At 38.6% G+C, this 16,766-nt stretch overlaps 1 protein-coding gene across 1 annotated transcript in view; it reads right to left on the bottom strand.

Annotated features, from left to right (window-relative positions):
- Positions 1 to 11,227: 11,227 nt before the first annotated feature.
- The window catches only part of LOC101863525 (DENN domain-containing protein 3), a 47,263-nt gene continuing 41,724 nt past the window's right edge, over positions 11,228 to 16,766 (bottom strand). Inside the window, exons 25-27 of the mRNA XM_005103243.3 lie at positions 16,414 to 16,535; positions 14,421 to 14,543; positions 11,228 to 12,494 (exon numbers count right to left, since the gene is read on the bottom strand). Coding sequence (XP_005103300.3) covers positions 12,276 to 12,494; positions 14,421 to 14,543; positions 16,414 to 16,535 — 464 coding nt within the window. The 3' untranslated portion in view covers positions 11,228 to 12,275. The remainder of the gene's footprint in view (positions 12,495 to 14,420; positions 14,544 to 16,413; positions 16,536 to 16,766) is intronic.

Below are 16,766 nucleotides of genomic sequence, written 5' to 3' on the forward strand. Positions count from 1 at the left end.
CCCCCCCACCCCCAAACAAAAATTTTTTAAAAAAATCTCACACTGCTAGAAAAACCCCACCCCAAAAAAAATCTTGCAAGAAATAAAAAATCACACTTCACAAAGAAAAGAAATAAAACCCACTGAAGCAAAACACAATCAGAGATACCATAAACAACTGATTTAAAATAAACAAATTCTGTGATATTTCTCTGTACCCAAGCACTTCTATCTCTTCACTAACTCTTTATTGATAAAGAACCTGTATGTTTCTTCACCGTTATATTATACCAAATCTGCTCTTGTCATCAACTGCACAGTGAAAAATAACACAGGACTAACATCCACAATCAAAGAAATGCAACATTTAGTCACCACTAGAATAGGAGCCATGATGTTTCAAAACTCCGTCACCACTAGAATCTGGGCTTTATAAGTTATAATAAGATTCACAGTCACTATTAATAGGGGGCCATGTAACAAAATTAAGTCACTACTGATAAAGTGAAAAAGAAATCAACATCTCCTTGTATATATATATATTATATATATATGTATACTTACAGGATAACAAAATCAGTCAAATCTGTGACACAAAGACGGAAATCATATTGTTGTTATTGATCCAGTGATAGAGGACAGAAATCTTCAGTGATGAGAAAGCCCTTTGTTGAGGGGGAAGCCACGTTTGAAAGACAATGAATGAGTCACAAGAAACATTAGGGCAAAGATATCTACGTTGCCTATGATGACACTGGACCAGCAAAGCCGTACAAAAATGCACCACAGTCAAGCACTACATATATAGCAATGAATGCCATCCATTTCATTCTAGTACGAACATTAAATTTTTCTCTCCCCCCCCCTCTCTCTCTCTCTCTCTCTCTCTTTATCTCTCTCTCTATCTCTCTTTTTCTCTCTGTTTGTCTTGCTGAAAAAATTCCACTTAAGTTAAATCCCCTCCCCCCAAACAAGTAACACTATTCGCATAAATGTAGTAAGATGATAGACAAATCCTCAGTGGAAACACTACTGTTCTTGTGTCATCAAAGCAAGCTTTACAAAGCAAAGAACTTGAAAGTACAACATTCATGTCAGCTAATACAGGATACTCATTAGGACGATCGATTCGGTTCTGTTTGGTAGGCGGGGCTCGCCAGATTGAGGGCACAAAGAAACCGTCATGGCACAAACCCATCACCCACCCAACTTGCAGCCGAAAAAAACAAACGTGTTTGTTTCAAGGCCACGAATCGGGTGATCGTTTGGCCATCATTGTCACCCCCTCCAATGACAACTGGGTGTTAGCAGCCAAAACTTTGCAAAAGTAAAAAAAAACAAAAAATGTACCCATACAGCACACAGTGGGGGCGGGGAGGAAGTGTCAAGATGGTGGGCAGTGTCAGAGTAGCCCAACTCCAAACCTTTCACACAAGGATTTTTTAAAAATTCAATAAATTCAAGCTATTCAAAGCAGACCTGCAGCAAAGTATCTAGACTCTTCAGTTGATAAACGGGCTTCATTCTCATTAATGTTCGCAAATTCAGTCTTGAAAGCTCAACAGTTTTCTTCAACATCAGCAAGTCCATGGGGAGCAACACGACAAAACAGAAAATATATATATATGAAAACGGACTTGTACACTTAGACCCTCACAGAAATATTAACATATGTTTTTCCCCTACTGCCTGGCAGCTTTAATTAAGTGAAAAGCCACCCCTCCCCCTCCTTTTGAAATTACAATAAACATGAAAGTAAGCGAGTAAGTCAGTTCAGCCTTTGAGTATAATTAAGAATCAGTTTGTTCTTCTGCTCTGTAACAATCTGTCCCCGTCGTTTTATGCAAGAAACATTCTGAAATTATGCAAACTGAGCTAAAAAATGTGAAATTATGCGATTCTGTTAATTTTCACAAAGAATGACAAAGGAAAAATATCCGAAATCATGCAAAAAATGATCAAATTTTGCTAAATTATGCGGGGTGCATAAAACCACGGGGACAGAACAATAGATCCGCTAGAAATAAGTAAGCAAATAGATTTTATCACAGAAGTCTAGCCAAAACCACATGAGTCCAGCAGTCGTTTAGATAAAAACAAATAACACTTTAACTTTAGCCGATGTTATTATGTCTTAAGGCCCTGTTAACAAAAGAGTCCGCTTTATCTGAACATGGATAATCTAAAAACCTCAGTAAACTGAAACAAAATAAAATCCCCATTTCTTTTTACCTACCTCTATTCAAACAACCTCTCTAAACAGACTGTCCCCGTCGTTTTATGCAAGAAAAATTATGAAATTATGCAAACTGAGCCCAAAAATGTGAATTATGCGATTCTGTTAATTTTAACAAAGAATGATAAAGGAAAATAATCAGAAATTATGCCAAAAAATGAACAAATTTGGCTAAATTATGCGGGGTGCATAAAACTGTGGGGACAGAACAGACAACCCGGTTAAACCTAGAAAAATCAATAAAACGGCTATGTAATATAATTCATTCACTACTAATAGAGTCCATATAAATTACAATTAATAATGGCTATGAGACAAAATTCAGTCACTACCAATAAGGGCCATATAAACTACTAAATCATGTGATCCTGCAGATTTCAGTTTAACTTTAAGCGAACTCCACTGTATATTTCAATTCATGACAAAGTTCACAAAGAAATATTTCAAATTCCAAATGAAAATTAAAGGGTAACACAAAATCTTCATAACACACCAACATTTCAGAGGGCAAAAACAAAAAACCTTAAAAAAAACCTCATGACATTTGTGTGGTGAAGTTGAAGAGTAGCTCATTGATTCAATGATGATCATTTGTTGATTGAGTTCTGAGTAAAACACAAGAGATGATGAAGACATAGATTGAACTGTGATTGATGGAGACTATAGGTCCAAAGCTGTTACTTCTTTTAAAAAAATAAAACATCTTCTTCCCCAGTACTTACTTGTGAGTGATGGGAAAGAAGATATTATTTTCTTAAAAATCAGGATGAAGATGTTAGAAATTAGTGGAATAAACAACAGGAGGAAAACTTTTTGGTGGTCTTCCATCATGAAGAAATAACTGAAAGACATGGAAGGATCAGCTTCCACCAGCAGTATTGCTACATGAACTTCTGCTGAAGGTGGTTTGTATCGATGGTGTGCTCTAAATCGACCGTGAAACTGGTTTCTAGAACATTCTCAACACACAAAGAACAAATAATACTGATTTAAATGATGAGAAATAAGAAATAATTTTAAAAATATCAAATGTAGGTGCTGAAGCCCCCATAGACACAATTTAGATCATTTAGGAGGTGGGCTTCCTACCCTGCCAGTCAAGGGAACCGGGCTGAGAGAAATACAACATCCCAGCACGTAGACCGAGATACTCCATCAAAATTCGCTCCACTTGGGAATAGGTCTCAGGTCTCCGGCACACAACAGTAAAACGTCCAACTGCTTTACCAGATGCCGGTGAACAAACGTTTCACCCACAGTACTGTTATACTATTTATAGCGCATGTCAACAGCCGATTTCTATTGTGTAGATGACCAGCGGATCGATCTCGGCAATGGTTTAAGAAGAAGAAACATGATGACTTTTTTTCTGCCAGTATAACATTTCGAGCATAACGTGGGTGCTATATCATCGCCGTCATTCATCATTGTCATAAGTCAGTATAAGGCTTGCAGGAGAAGCAAAAATCTGTTCTATTTCACTCAGCAACTACATAAAAAACAAAAAGTTTAATTCATCTTACTCATTCCTCATCTTTTAAGAAGAGGAATGAGAATAGGACCAATCATTGCATCTCATTCATTTTTTTTCTAGAAATTCTGACATTCTAAAACTACATTTACACAGTAAGCAACAATACATACGATAGACATAGCCCTCTATGACTATTCCATGAGTATTTTTTTAAAACAGTGTAACATGTGTCTTGAGAGAGGTATTTAACCTGAGAACACATGTGTACACACAGGGCTGAGTGGTCAGGCATAATCAGTAGACATTACACGACAAACACCATCATTCATTTCACACTGATCACAGGAATAGAGATATATAGGCCTATATATATATATATATATATATATCTCTCTCTCTCTCTCTCTCTCTATATATATATATATATATATATGTGTGTGTGTGTGTGTGTGTGTGTGTGTGTGTGTGTGTGTGTGTGTGTGTGACGACGAGGTGGAATCAGGCGTTCGTCAATTTTTGGGCATGTCGAGTTATTGGTATCATCTGAAAGCTTATTCATCTGCCTTGCTTTCAATGGGGGAAAAAAAATCCATCTAGCTTGAATACAAGCCGAGATATTTGCGATTGAAGAAAGTGGGGTAGCCTGGTTTCAGTGTTTAAATTAATGAGAAAATGACCACCAAAGTCTGGTAACTTAAATAGCTTAAGAGTCCTTGAAAACTGAAAATTACATATTTTGTGCCTTTAAACTAGATTTTTCAGCAAAATTCGCATTGAAATGTCTTTCCATATATGAACATAAAAAGTGTTTAGCCGGAAAAAAAAATTATAATAAAAATTGCCAAACTGGTGGAAAAATACCTCTCTTGGATTTCATCATTTTGACAAGCGCCTGATTTCACCTCGATGCTTCACATACGTGAACCATTGGAATGTTAATTTCATTAAAATCACAGTACAGTGGTGAAGAAGTAGAATGTTCATAACTTGATTGAATAATGCAAGATAAATTTTAAAAATATAAACTGAATGACAAAAATGGAGAGAAAAAAAAGATCATATCATCATTAAAGTAAAATTACAAATTTGCTCATGATTGTCTGTTTGTTTGTTCATTGGAGATAAAGATAAGCACATTTGCACTAGATCTATAACCAATTGTAAGTCCTGGGATATGGTCACCAACATTTGCTTTAGCTAGAAAAATTGCAATGAAGCTATAAGGCTGTAAGGCACTCAACATGTAGCTTAACTGAACAAACATTTGAAAGCTCGATAGTTTCTGCTGGATGGAGGGGCCAGGATGGGGAAATAAGGTTGGGGGGGGGGGGGGGGGGAGAGGAAAACATTGTGCACCAACAAATATTGTTAAGAGAAAGTTACTCATTTCATTCAGGTATCAAATTAGTACAGTCGAGGGAGGGGGTTTGAGAGACAAAAAGGAAACCACTGTGCACCACCAGATATGCTTAAGAGAAAGTTACTCATTTCATTCAGGTATCAATTTAGTACAGTCCAACCTCGTTTGTACCGCCCACAGTTGTACCGCCAGCCCCACTCACCACCAGGTTTTGCCAATGTACTAAAAGGGACGCCTATATTAACATAGTATTTGTGCCTTCACACCGCGTTGGCCATCTGCCAACTGTCTCTGTTGTACAGTCCTTTTTCAACTAGTGCAAATTCACCCCATAGAGGAAAAATGACGATAGTAAGGATCTGGAAAGAAAAAGCAGCAGTTCCCTGTTGTAGATCAGGCACAGTTATGAGCATGACATGAACAGAATCTCTGTCTTTGCCCAAAGATGTAAACCACACAGAAAGGGTTAATCCTTTCATTGACAACCATCTATCAGACTAACCCACTAAGACAGCCTCCCATCTTTGTGTAGTATAGCTCATCACCAGTTAACATATCAATTAACAGTTCAGCGCTCGTTAACAATTAATAGTTCAATGTGCATGGACAATTTAAGGTTCCCAAACAATCAACAGTTCAATGCTCGTTAATAATTAACAATTCAATACTCATCAAAGTTCAATGTTCACTGGCACTTCAGTATTAATTAATAATCCTCACTCTTAAACATTAATAAACAATTATCAGTTATATTATGTCTCATCAAGACAGTCTATCATAATGAAGTAACACATACATTCATGTCTCATTAAAACAGTCTATCATAATGAAATAATGCATACATTCATGTCTCATTAAAACAGTCTATCATAATGAAGTAATGCATACATTCATGTCTCATTAACTCAGTCTCTAACATAATGAAGTAACGCATACATTCATGTCTCATTAAAACAGTCTATCTTACGCATACATTCATGTCTCATTAACACAGTCTCTAACATAATGAAACCACTCTTGAGAGTACTTTATGCAGCAGCCATTAAGCAACACAAACAGCACAAAAAATTGTTGACAAAAATATGACGGAGAGTCCTGAGGATCATAAGGCACTTCGGAAAATTTGTAGATAAACCACATGAGTATATCGTGTAAAAAAATAAAGTAAATAACTCTGATCAGGAGTTCTTCTAGAGCAATTGTGAAGAAATTTAAAATGTGATATTCCTACTGCACAAATATTGCTTCCAAAGATTGTCTAAAAGTGACAAATTTTCATCGATTACATTAAAAATATATGTGTCACGACACGGTGGAATCAGGCGCTCGTAAATTTTGGGGCAAATGAAGTTATTGATATAATCTTAAAGCCTGTCCATTCGCCTTGCTTTTGATGAATCCATTTATCTTGGATACAAGTAAAGATATTGGCGATTGAAGGAGGTGGGCATTGCCTGGTTTCAGAGGCAAAATTAGTGAGAAAATGGCCGCCAAAGTTGAGTTATTTCGTTAACTTGAGAGTCCGTGGAAACTAAAAATTTACATCTTTTATGCCTTTAATCAACATTTTTTAGTAAAATCCACACAGAAATGTGTTCTTTAAAGAACATGAAAGGTGTTGAGCGCAACAACAAAAATAAGACAAAAAATTCGATAAAAATTCCCAAACCTGCGACAAAATGCCAGTTTCTTGACTTTCATTATTTTGACGAGCGCCTGATTTCTCCACGCTGCCTCACATATACTTTCAATCACATAGCATGTTGATTAATAGTAGGTGGGAGTTGGATTTTTTTAAAAAACATTCCAGTACATAATTCATACAATGATAATAAATATCAGCTAAGCAACCGTCTACAGTAATTGCCATAAAATGTGTGGTTTCACTTGAACAAAAAAAACAACAACCATTCCCTGTGCTCCTACATGATTTGAGCAAGGGACTTCCTGAACACACAAGTAAAAAAGAACTTACAAGTACAATTCAATTAATTGACTGATAAGAAAAATCACATAATAATTCGCAACATTCAAATAAAATGTGTGGTTTTTTTACGCTTTCAAAAAAAAACCAAACCTTTCCATAACACTAATGCACTTGTTCATCAAAATGGGGGCTATTTTCAGGGGGGAAAAGCAAAAAACCCCCCCACAAAACTTGACTAACAACAGCATAGATTATTCCTTGCAAACAAAGTGCTTTTTCTAAACACAAAAAAAGAAAACACTTTTTTTCTACATTCATGAATAAATCACGGTCGCCGGTGGACAGCCATTTGAATCACAATTCTAAACGACAATGTTACTTTAAGACTGCAACTGAGAGTTTAAAACATGAGCATCATTAAATGTAAGTAGGCCAGTATTGTGCTACTCTATCTACTTATTTTATCTAGAGAAAACTTCTTTTGACGCATCCATTATCACAAAGACGAATATTTCCACACGTTCATCTGAACAGAACTACTTTCTGAGACGCAATTTCTCAAGCAATCTTTGAGGTATTTATTATCACATTTCTGGATGGAATACTTTTACATCATGTATTTTTATTAGCATTAATTTTTTCCTTTGCAAACATTCTGATAATTAATTGCTTCTCATCTGACAAGACAAACAAAAGGATTTATCTTAACTCTTTATCTCTGGCAAGCTGCTCCCAGCAGCCCGTGGACGAAACCGCTGTGCTGGTGAGCTGCTGGTGACGACTTCAACTTCAAATTACTTTTCGGGCCAAAAACAGGTCTCTTTTATCAGGAGTTCATTTATTAGACGAAAAAGTACCAAAATAGGTTCACTTATTTTCAATTTAATGACCAATTTAGTGACGTATGTGTCATTTTTCGATTTCGAACCAAAAAAGGGCCCCAGCATAGGTTAACCCCCCTCGGAGATAAAGAGTTAAGATGAATAGCATTACTTAATAAGCTTTGCCAAAAAAAGTATTATGCATCCATTTTACAAGACCATTAGAGACAGCGAAGGCCATCGGTGCTTCTCCAAACGTTGCTCGTCGGATAAAAGAACACAATAGAAGATGAAACGGAACATTACAGAGAAATAAGTATCCAATCTAGTACATACAACGATATATTCTGCATATAAATTTGTAAAAATAGATTATGAAAATTGTTTTTAAAAATCACCATGAACTAGAAAAATAGCAGTGTATCAGATTGTGCAAGCTAAACATTTTCAAGAAGAGAAAAGATTTTCAAAAAGCGTTATGAACATGTTAACAGCAATAAATCAGATTGTGCAAACTAAACATTTTGATTTTCAAGGGCATTAAATCCAACAGATACAAATTTTATTTTAAAACATGAGCAAAAGGATAGTAAAAAAAATATACTTTCTAAAGACCTTGGAAATTATGGAATGTTCAATATAAGAATGTGATCATCATAAACATAGAGTAATTAAAAAAACACCATAAAGTACCTTTTCTTCATTCAAAGTTTTAAAAAGCAACAAGTTTTCTTCCTTCAATGTTAAAAAGAGTATTGCATATAAACGGGAATACTGGATCTACTGTATAAAGGCACAGTTTGCTCTCACAACCATCTTTAAACGTTGTACACAAAGTGCTAGCCAAGCTAGACAACCTCTCTTTTTTTTTCTTTTTTTTTTTATAGTAGAGGGTTTTACGGCACTCGCAACTGCATAAAGTCATATGAGCGCCAAGGGGTGGGTGTCAACAGAGAAATCTTTACAGGGAATCAGACTTAGACTGTTCACCTCTCTAGCTTCAACAGCACAAGGTCTGTTTCAACTATCAAGGCACCCCAAAATAGCAGGTCACAAGGGAGTGACAAACATAAAAAAGAAGTAGAGGAAAATGACAATAGAAATGATCAGGAAAGAAAAAGCAGCAGATCCCTGTTGTAGATCAGGCAAAGTTATGAGCGTGACAGGAGTCAGCCCATTTACAATTCTACTATGCTTGAACGAGAAATGTCCCCCCTTTGGGAATGGCCTAAAGACACTTCAGTCAGTGGCACTGCCCCGGGGGGTGGGACAACCTCTCTCACTAGTGGGCAGTTCGGTATTTGAGTGAATGGTGGGGATGTTGCCCGCAGTCGACGATGGATGAGTTGATGTCGGCAGGGGAGTAAAAAACAGATCAACTCATCCTAAGTTCAACTTAATCCTTGGGATTTGTAAAAAAAAAAAAGAAAAAAAAAAAGAGGTGCTGGGACCCGAGAAAAAGATCCGACTTAACCAAAGATCAACTCAAGTGAGTTAGACACAAGTGGAGTCAACTATTGGGGGGGGGGGGTGTTTCGTTGAGCCTTGAGTCAGTGCCAAGTCATCCAGATCTCAAAACATACTCGTACACAGAATAAGCAGCATTAGGTTACAACAAACTGAACAGTTCTAAGACCCGGAACTCTCACAAATCAATGCAGCCCTACCCCATTGAAGTTACGGAAAAGTAGAGATAAAACTACATCTTCTCCTTTTTAAAACCCTTTGAGCACCTGAAAGACTGATATTGAAATCTGGATTGTAGTTCTCTGTGCCCCAAAACACCCTATATGTCCATAATCCACGACAAGTTTGAATCCAACCCGCTTTGCAATCCTATGAATCAGGACACCAGGGAAACTTGTATAATAAGGGTCAGGACCTCAGGGTTCAAATGGTTGATTTGTAAGTTGATTAAACAAAACTTCATTTGTGGGAGTGATCCTGATTCATGGGTCCGAGACCATCTCTGACTTCTGACGCGCACGATGTCTCGAAGTTTTTAATTCATTGGTTCAGCGCAGCATCGTGTTGGTGAAGAGCATGAACAACCAGCCTGGCTGAATGAACAAAACATTGAACATGCCAGTCCACACATGACAATCCAGATACGCCCACCCAGGAAAATGACATCAAGAGCAAAAACGAAGAACAAGGGATAAAAACGAGGATCAAAACAGCAACAAAAGAGGGCTGGAATTGCACTATGACTATCGGACACTTTTCTTTTGGACATTCCAACACCTTCAATCGCAAATATCTGGACCAGCAATTGTAAACGACCAAGACAAGTTTCTTCCTGCGAGATGAATAAAGATTGTCATCGTCATTGTCAAAACACAGCGTCACATGATATAAAACTGTACTTTGAACTCACTACTATCGACCTGACTTCATGACAGGAACAAAAACGGTGGGAAGAGTAAACGAAAGTAGGTCATCCCACACCCTACCACAAACAATAACAAGTGGTCAGTTGGTCATCCCACACCCTACCACAAACAATAACAAGTGGTCAGTTGCTCATCCCACACACTAACAATAACAAGTGGTCAGTTGGTCATCCCACACCCTACCACAAACAATAACAAGTGGTCAGTTGGTCATCCCACACACTAACAATAACAAGTGATCAGTTGGTCATCCCACACACTAACAATAACAAGTGGTCAGTTGGTTATCCCACACACTAACAATAACAAGTGGTCAGTTGGTCATCCCACACACTTACAATAACAAGTCATCAGTTGGTCATCCCACACACTAACAATAACAAGTGATCAGTTGGTCATCCCACACACTAACAATAACAAGTGGTCAGTTGGTTATCCCACACACTAACAATAACAAGTGGTCAGTTGCTCATCCCACAGCCTACCACAAACAATAACAAGTGGTCAGTTGGTCATCCCACACCCTACCACAAACAATAACAAGTGGTCAGTTGGTCATCCCACACACTAACAATAACAAGTGGTCAGTTGCTCATCCCACACACTAACAATAACAATAACAAGTGGTCAGTTGGTCATCCCACACACTACCACAAACAAAAACAAGTGGTCAGTTGGTCATCCCACACATTACCACAAACAAAAACAAGTGGTCAGTTGGTCATCCCACACCCTACCACAAACAAAAACAAGTCATCAGTAGGTCATCCCACAGCCTACCACTCACAAAAATAAGTGATCAGTTGGTCATCGCATGCATCAAATTGCCACCCACTGTGAGTGATATCGCGATAACAACAACAAAATAAGTATGATACTGGCCAAAAATCTAGTTCCTGTGGGACAAAGGCCTTCTATTCATGAAAGTAACATCTTTCCAAAAAGCAAGAAACTTAAACAGAGAATTTCCACATTTCATGACAGAAATGCCAACTTGCAGAACACAGGGTTTAAAAAAAAAAGAATTCTGGAAGAAATCCCCAAAATATAAAATGATAGAGATACCTGGTAATTCTTGTCTATTGCAACCTCCGTTCACTTACAAACAAAAACAAATTTATGCTCGTATAATAAAGAACACATCTCAAATAGTTTACTTAACAGAGGTGCCAATTAACTGCCCCAAAAAAATCCGGAACTTTTCGGATCCTATGGAAACGCGAGCGTGGGGACTCAAAATTTACGGATCACATTGTCAGATACTTCCTGGATCAAGACTATTTCTTACAAAGTCAGCTTGAGGGCAGGCAAAAATTATGACAATTTCAGAAATCCGGATTTAGGGATTTATCTGGAAAAATTGGCACCCGGGTTAAGACATTTGTAAAAATGTCCTTAGTAACAATAAAGATTTTTACACGCATATAAAAAATTAAGGCACTTACTTCTGAAGTGTCTTGACAGAGATCAGACATTTGTGAACACATCGTTTAAAAATCAAGGCATTGGTGAAAGGCATTTGTACAAAAAGTCACATATCACTAACAGTGTCTTCCATGAGCCGAAAGGGCATTCATAAAAACTACATTGTGGGTGGTTGGAGGGTGCCACTGGCTGATCTGTTTTCTCTTCTTTCCCTCTATCATTTCTGTTTGTCTTTTATACTTTTCCCTTGCACTAAATGCCTGTTATCCTGTCCATCCGTTTCTCTTCACCCAAACAAACAAACAAAAAATAAGCCCACTCTGAGGAAGATTACTCACGACCCAAATCGCCCTCCGTTTCTCCATTCTCCAGATTATTCATTACTAAAACCTCCTTCCGCACTTCCATTCTCAAGATTATTCACTACTCAAAACCGCCTTCTGTATTCTGTACCTCCATTCTCCAGATTATTCACTACTAACACCGACTTCTGTATTCTGTACCTCCATTCTCCAGATTATTCACTATTCAAACCTCCTTCTGTATTCTGTACCTCCATTCTCCAGATTACTCACTACTTAAACCTCCTTCTGTATTCTGTACCTCCATACTCCAGATTACTCACTACTCAAACCGCCCTCCGTATCTCCGTTCTCAAAATTATTCACTACTCAAACAACCTTCCGTATCTCCGTTCTCCAGATTGGGACTCCAGATGGCGACTTTCCCGTCCTTGGAGCCGGAGCCCGACATGATGTAGCGAGACTCAGCGGCACACAGAGAGCGCACGGCATCGTCGTGAGCTTTGATCGTCTTCCACAGCTGCTTGGTGTGAGCGTTGAAAATATAGATGGTCCCGTCTTTGGTCCCCACCCATACCTGACGTGGGGGGAAAAAACAAAAACGGTGGTGAAAATGTACAACAAACAGCGTAACCTTTCAAAAATTCATGTCTGTTAATGCATCTGAAGGCTTGAAAAAGTCTTTCATTTTTATGACATTTTCGTTCTCTTGTTCTATAAAAAATATTTTGTTTCCTTACATGTAGGAACCTGGAGAAGAATCACAGAAATCGATGTACAGAAAAGTGGGAAGACATGGAATAACATCAAGAGGCTAGCCCAGGATAGAGAAAGGTGGAAGGTGTTTGTCCCTGGCCTATACCCTGGTGCAGGGTGAGAAAGGCAATGATGATGATGATGAGGAGGTGCTTCTACATTCCCATCCACACAATTCAGATTATTTAGGAGGTAGACTTTCCACCCTGCCTGTCAGGGCTAATCTAGGCTGAGAGGAATACAGCATCCCAGCAGAAAAACTGAGATACTCTATAAAAATTTCCTCCCCACTCTGTGTAATTGAACTCAGGTCTTTTGCGTGTGAAGACATGTTACCGAAAAACGTTCATTAACTGATTCCGTCCATGATTTTTTCAGGCTCTGGACAGAATGATTTTTCCCTGTTCACTTTTAGTCCTGGAGTGCATCTATTTAATGCATTACTGTGAAGCTCTAAGTTATTCTAATATGTATTGTCATATACCATACTGATGGGAATCAATAGAGGAATCTGTTTATATCAATAACAATGACCTACAATCTGTTTGTATTGCGTTTTCCTTCAGACAAAAACGAATGAGAAAAAAATATTGTGCAACACCTCTTTGAAAATTTTGACTTACTGCGTTTTCTCAGCTGTACAAGTCCTTATAATCCATAGGAATCAACACAAAATTGTAGCGATATCACCCTAGCACACATTTATGCAAGAATTTCACAAATTTAGTTGAATATCTTTCTTTGAAGGGCCTTTTTTATTATACCAGGCTCCGTGTTGTTTACCCTTAGATCAAGCCTACATAGTGACAACAAAACAGCGATTTTTGCAAGAATATCGCAGAGTTTCGATCGATAGTGGCGCTCAGAGATTGAGGTCAGGTTTGTTTACAAGTTCTACTTCCTTTCGACAACTTAAAAAGTAGGAACTATGTTAAAAAATGCACATTTGTTTCGGATTTCGTTGAGCCGCTCACAGCGGTCGAATGGAGGCAGCGGAAAAACTTAGAGCCGCTGTCAGCGGTCAAATGGAAGGAATCAGTTAAAGGCACGAAACATGTAAATTTCCAGTTTCCAAGGACTCTCAAGCTTTAGAAGTCACCACACTTTGGCTGGCCATTTTCTCGCTAGTTTTACCTCTCATACCACCTTCAATTGCAAATTTCTGAACTTCAATTTAAGATAGAGGAGTATTTTGTTCGCCAAATGCAAGACAAATGAACAAGCTTTAAGATGATATCAATAACTCTACATGCCTCAAAATTGACGAGCGCCTGATTCCATCGCGTCGTGACACAAATAACTTGACTTCTATTCGAGATAGATGAGGATTTTTATTTTACAACAATAGCAAGACAAACGAAAAAGATTTCAGACAACACCAGTAACTCCATATGCCTAATAATTGATGAGCGCCTGATTACACTGTGTATATATGGTCACTTTTAAGCACAATGGGGCTATCCCGAAAAATCGAAGGTAAAGATTTTGCCCCTCATTCAGTTTCTTTAAAAAACAAGGAGAGTTTTCTATGTGACTAAACAAATATACACATGAATGAAACCAAACTGCTCCTATAGGTAGGGCGATGCCCATTTATGGTGTAGGTCAAGATTTCTGGAAACCCCCAAAATCTGGGTTAGCCCGCTTGTCCTTAAAAGTAACTATATATACAATATATAAACTGGAGTGTAAAAGGGCCAACCTCTTCTTTTAATAAACCAGCGATACTCAGCCCGAACCCTCTCACCTTGTCCCCAAATGGCAGTATGATGCTCACTCCACGGCAGTCGGGTTTCAAGGTCGTCTTCAGCTTGGTGCTTTTCTCGTTCCATATGACTAGGAGCCCCTCCCGACGACAGCCGGCCCAGATCTGGTACAAGAAATAAAGCCACGATAAATTATACTGGGTTAAATTGAAGTTTGGAGACAATTCATCTTTCTCTTTTTTTTTTTCAATTGAAGCTAAAAGGTTGCATTCATATACAGTTGAACCTGTTTCACTCTTTATCTCCAGCAAGCCGTTCCCAGCGGCTCGCGGTTGGAACCCCTCTGCCGGTGAGCCGGCTTGGGCACATTCCTTTACGACGACTTGTGACACCTAAAACAGTTCTCTTATACCGGAAATTCATTCATTAGATGAAGAACTATCAAAATAGGTTTGCTAGTCTCGATTTTATTACCCATTTAATGACGTTTTCGTCATTTTTAGATTTAGCACCAAAAAAGGGCCCCAGCATAGTGGGTTTAGCCCCCTCTGAGATAAAGAGTTAAGACATCCAGCCTTCGTCAAGGAGAACTCTGGTTCTCTAGGGCAGCCAGTCCTCTTGGAATATGTCACCATCATGTAGGAAAAGTTAAAGGGGGGGGGGGGGGGTTTGTTTGTACAGGTGATTGTCTTGGACAGGTGATTGTTAGAGCATGTTTGACTGAATTGTGTTTTAGAGGAAAAGGCACTCACCTAAAAAAAGAACATTTTCAGTGACTTACGAAAATATAAGACCAGATCGACAAGCATGGAACATTTGAGAACTTTAGTCTTAAGTTAATTTAATGCTGAAGCAACATTTCATTACCTTGAGCCAACTTCTCTCCTCTTTACCTTGCTCTCCCCCTTTCCCCCTTTTTCATTCGATAAGCTGAACTAACACTAGAGGCTCCAGTGGCTAAGTGAGCAGTGAGTTCAGACTCAAGTAATGTCACCCAAGTGTCGGTGACACAGAGTTAACATGGGTGGTCACTGGGCTGTGTCCTTAAGCAAGACACGACAACCCTAGCTAAAAAAACAGGGCGCTGCACAGTAGCAACCAGCAATGGCATGCAAGTGAAATTATTCTGCATTGGAGAAATATTGTGTGTTTATGTACATGTTGTATTTCTTATTATTCATTTATGTATGTACGTGACAATGTCTAATTACGTATGTATGTTTGCCGTTGTAACCAAAATTACCCCATGAGATCAATAAAACGTAATATATTAATTTATCTATTATTCTAATTTTGATAAAGGTCTAATTGAGGTCTCCCTTCGGAACTGACTTGACCTAATATGCACATCCGGGGTCTCCCCACTCTGTGGAGCCAACATGGGGGGGAGGGGGGGAGCCATGACGTCATGAGCAATAGAGGATTTTAACTCTTTCTCTCCGAGGAGGGGTAAACCCACTATGCCCGGGCCCTTTTTGACAAAAAATCGAAAGTTGACACGTGCATGCATCAATAAATTGGTCATAAAATCAAAACAAGAGAACCCATTTCTATAGCTCTTCATCTAATGAGTGAACTGCCATTAAAAGAGACCAGTTTTCGGCAATTATCAAAAACTAATTTGACATCTAAGTTCGGCTAAACAAATGTGCCCAAGCCTCTGCTAGCAGCTCGCCAGCACAGCGGTTCCGACAGCGAGCCACTGATAGCGGCTTGCCGTAGATAGGGAGTTAACTTATTTTTAAAAAAGAGACCTTTACTAGACATCATCATCATCTTTGCCTTTCTCACCCTTGATCAGGGTATAGGCCACGAACAAACACTCTCCACTTTTCCCTGTCCTCGGCTAGCATCTTGATGTCACTCCATGTCTTCCCACTTTTCTGTACATCAATTTCTATGACTCATCTCCAGGTTCCACGTGGTCTTCCCCTTGATCTCTGTACTAGACATTTAATCCTAATTCCTTTCACTTTTTTATTTAAAAGCACAAAAACATCTCAGCAAATCAGAAAAGAAAAGATCAATATTCACCTCATCGTTGAAAATCTCGAAGCAGTCCAGCTCCACAATTTTCCCAGTGGTCGAGTCGTGATGCTCAAAAATCTGGAGATGGTTGCCCTCAAGGTCCCGAGCTGAAATGTTCTGCCACGTGCCTGTGACGAGAGATATTGCAGGGTGGTTGGAGGGTGCCAGTGGTAAGTCCTCATTTATGTGTGTGTATGTGTGTGCACACTTGAGCATAGGGTGTGTGTTCGTAATGTCAAAATATTTCTGTGAGTGTTAGTACAAAAATATCGGTGAGCTCTTGTGATTTTGAGAGACAGAAAGAGAGAGAGAGAGAGAGAGAGAGAGAGAGAGAGAGAGAGAGAGAGAGAGAGAGAGAA

The sequence above is a fragment of the Aplysia californica genome, unplaced genomic scaffold (genome assembly GCF_000002075.1).
Source record: "Aplysia californica isolate F4 #8 unplaced genomic scaffold, AplCal3.0 scaffold00364, whole genome shotgun sequence".
Taxonomy (NCBI): Eukaryota; Metazoa; Mollusca; class Gastropoda; order Aplysiida; family Aplysiidae; genus Aplysia; species Aplysia californica.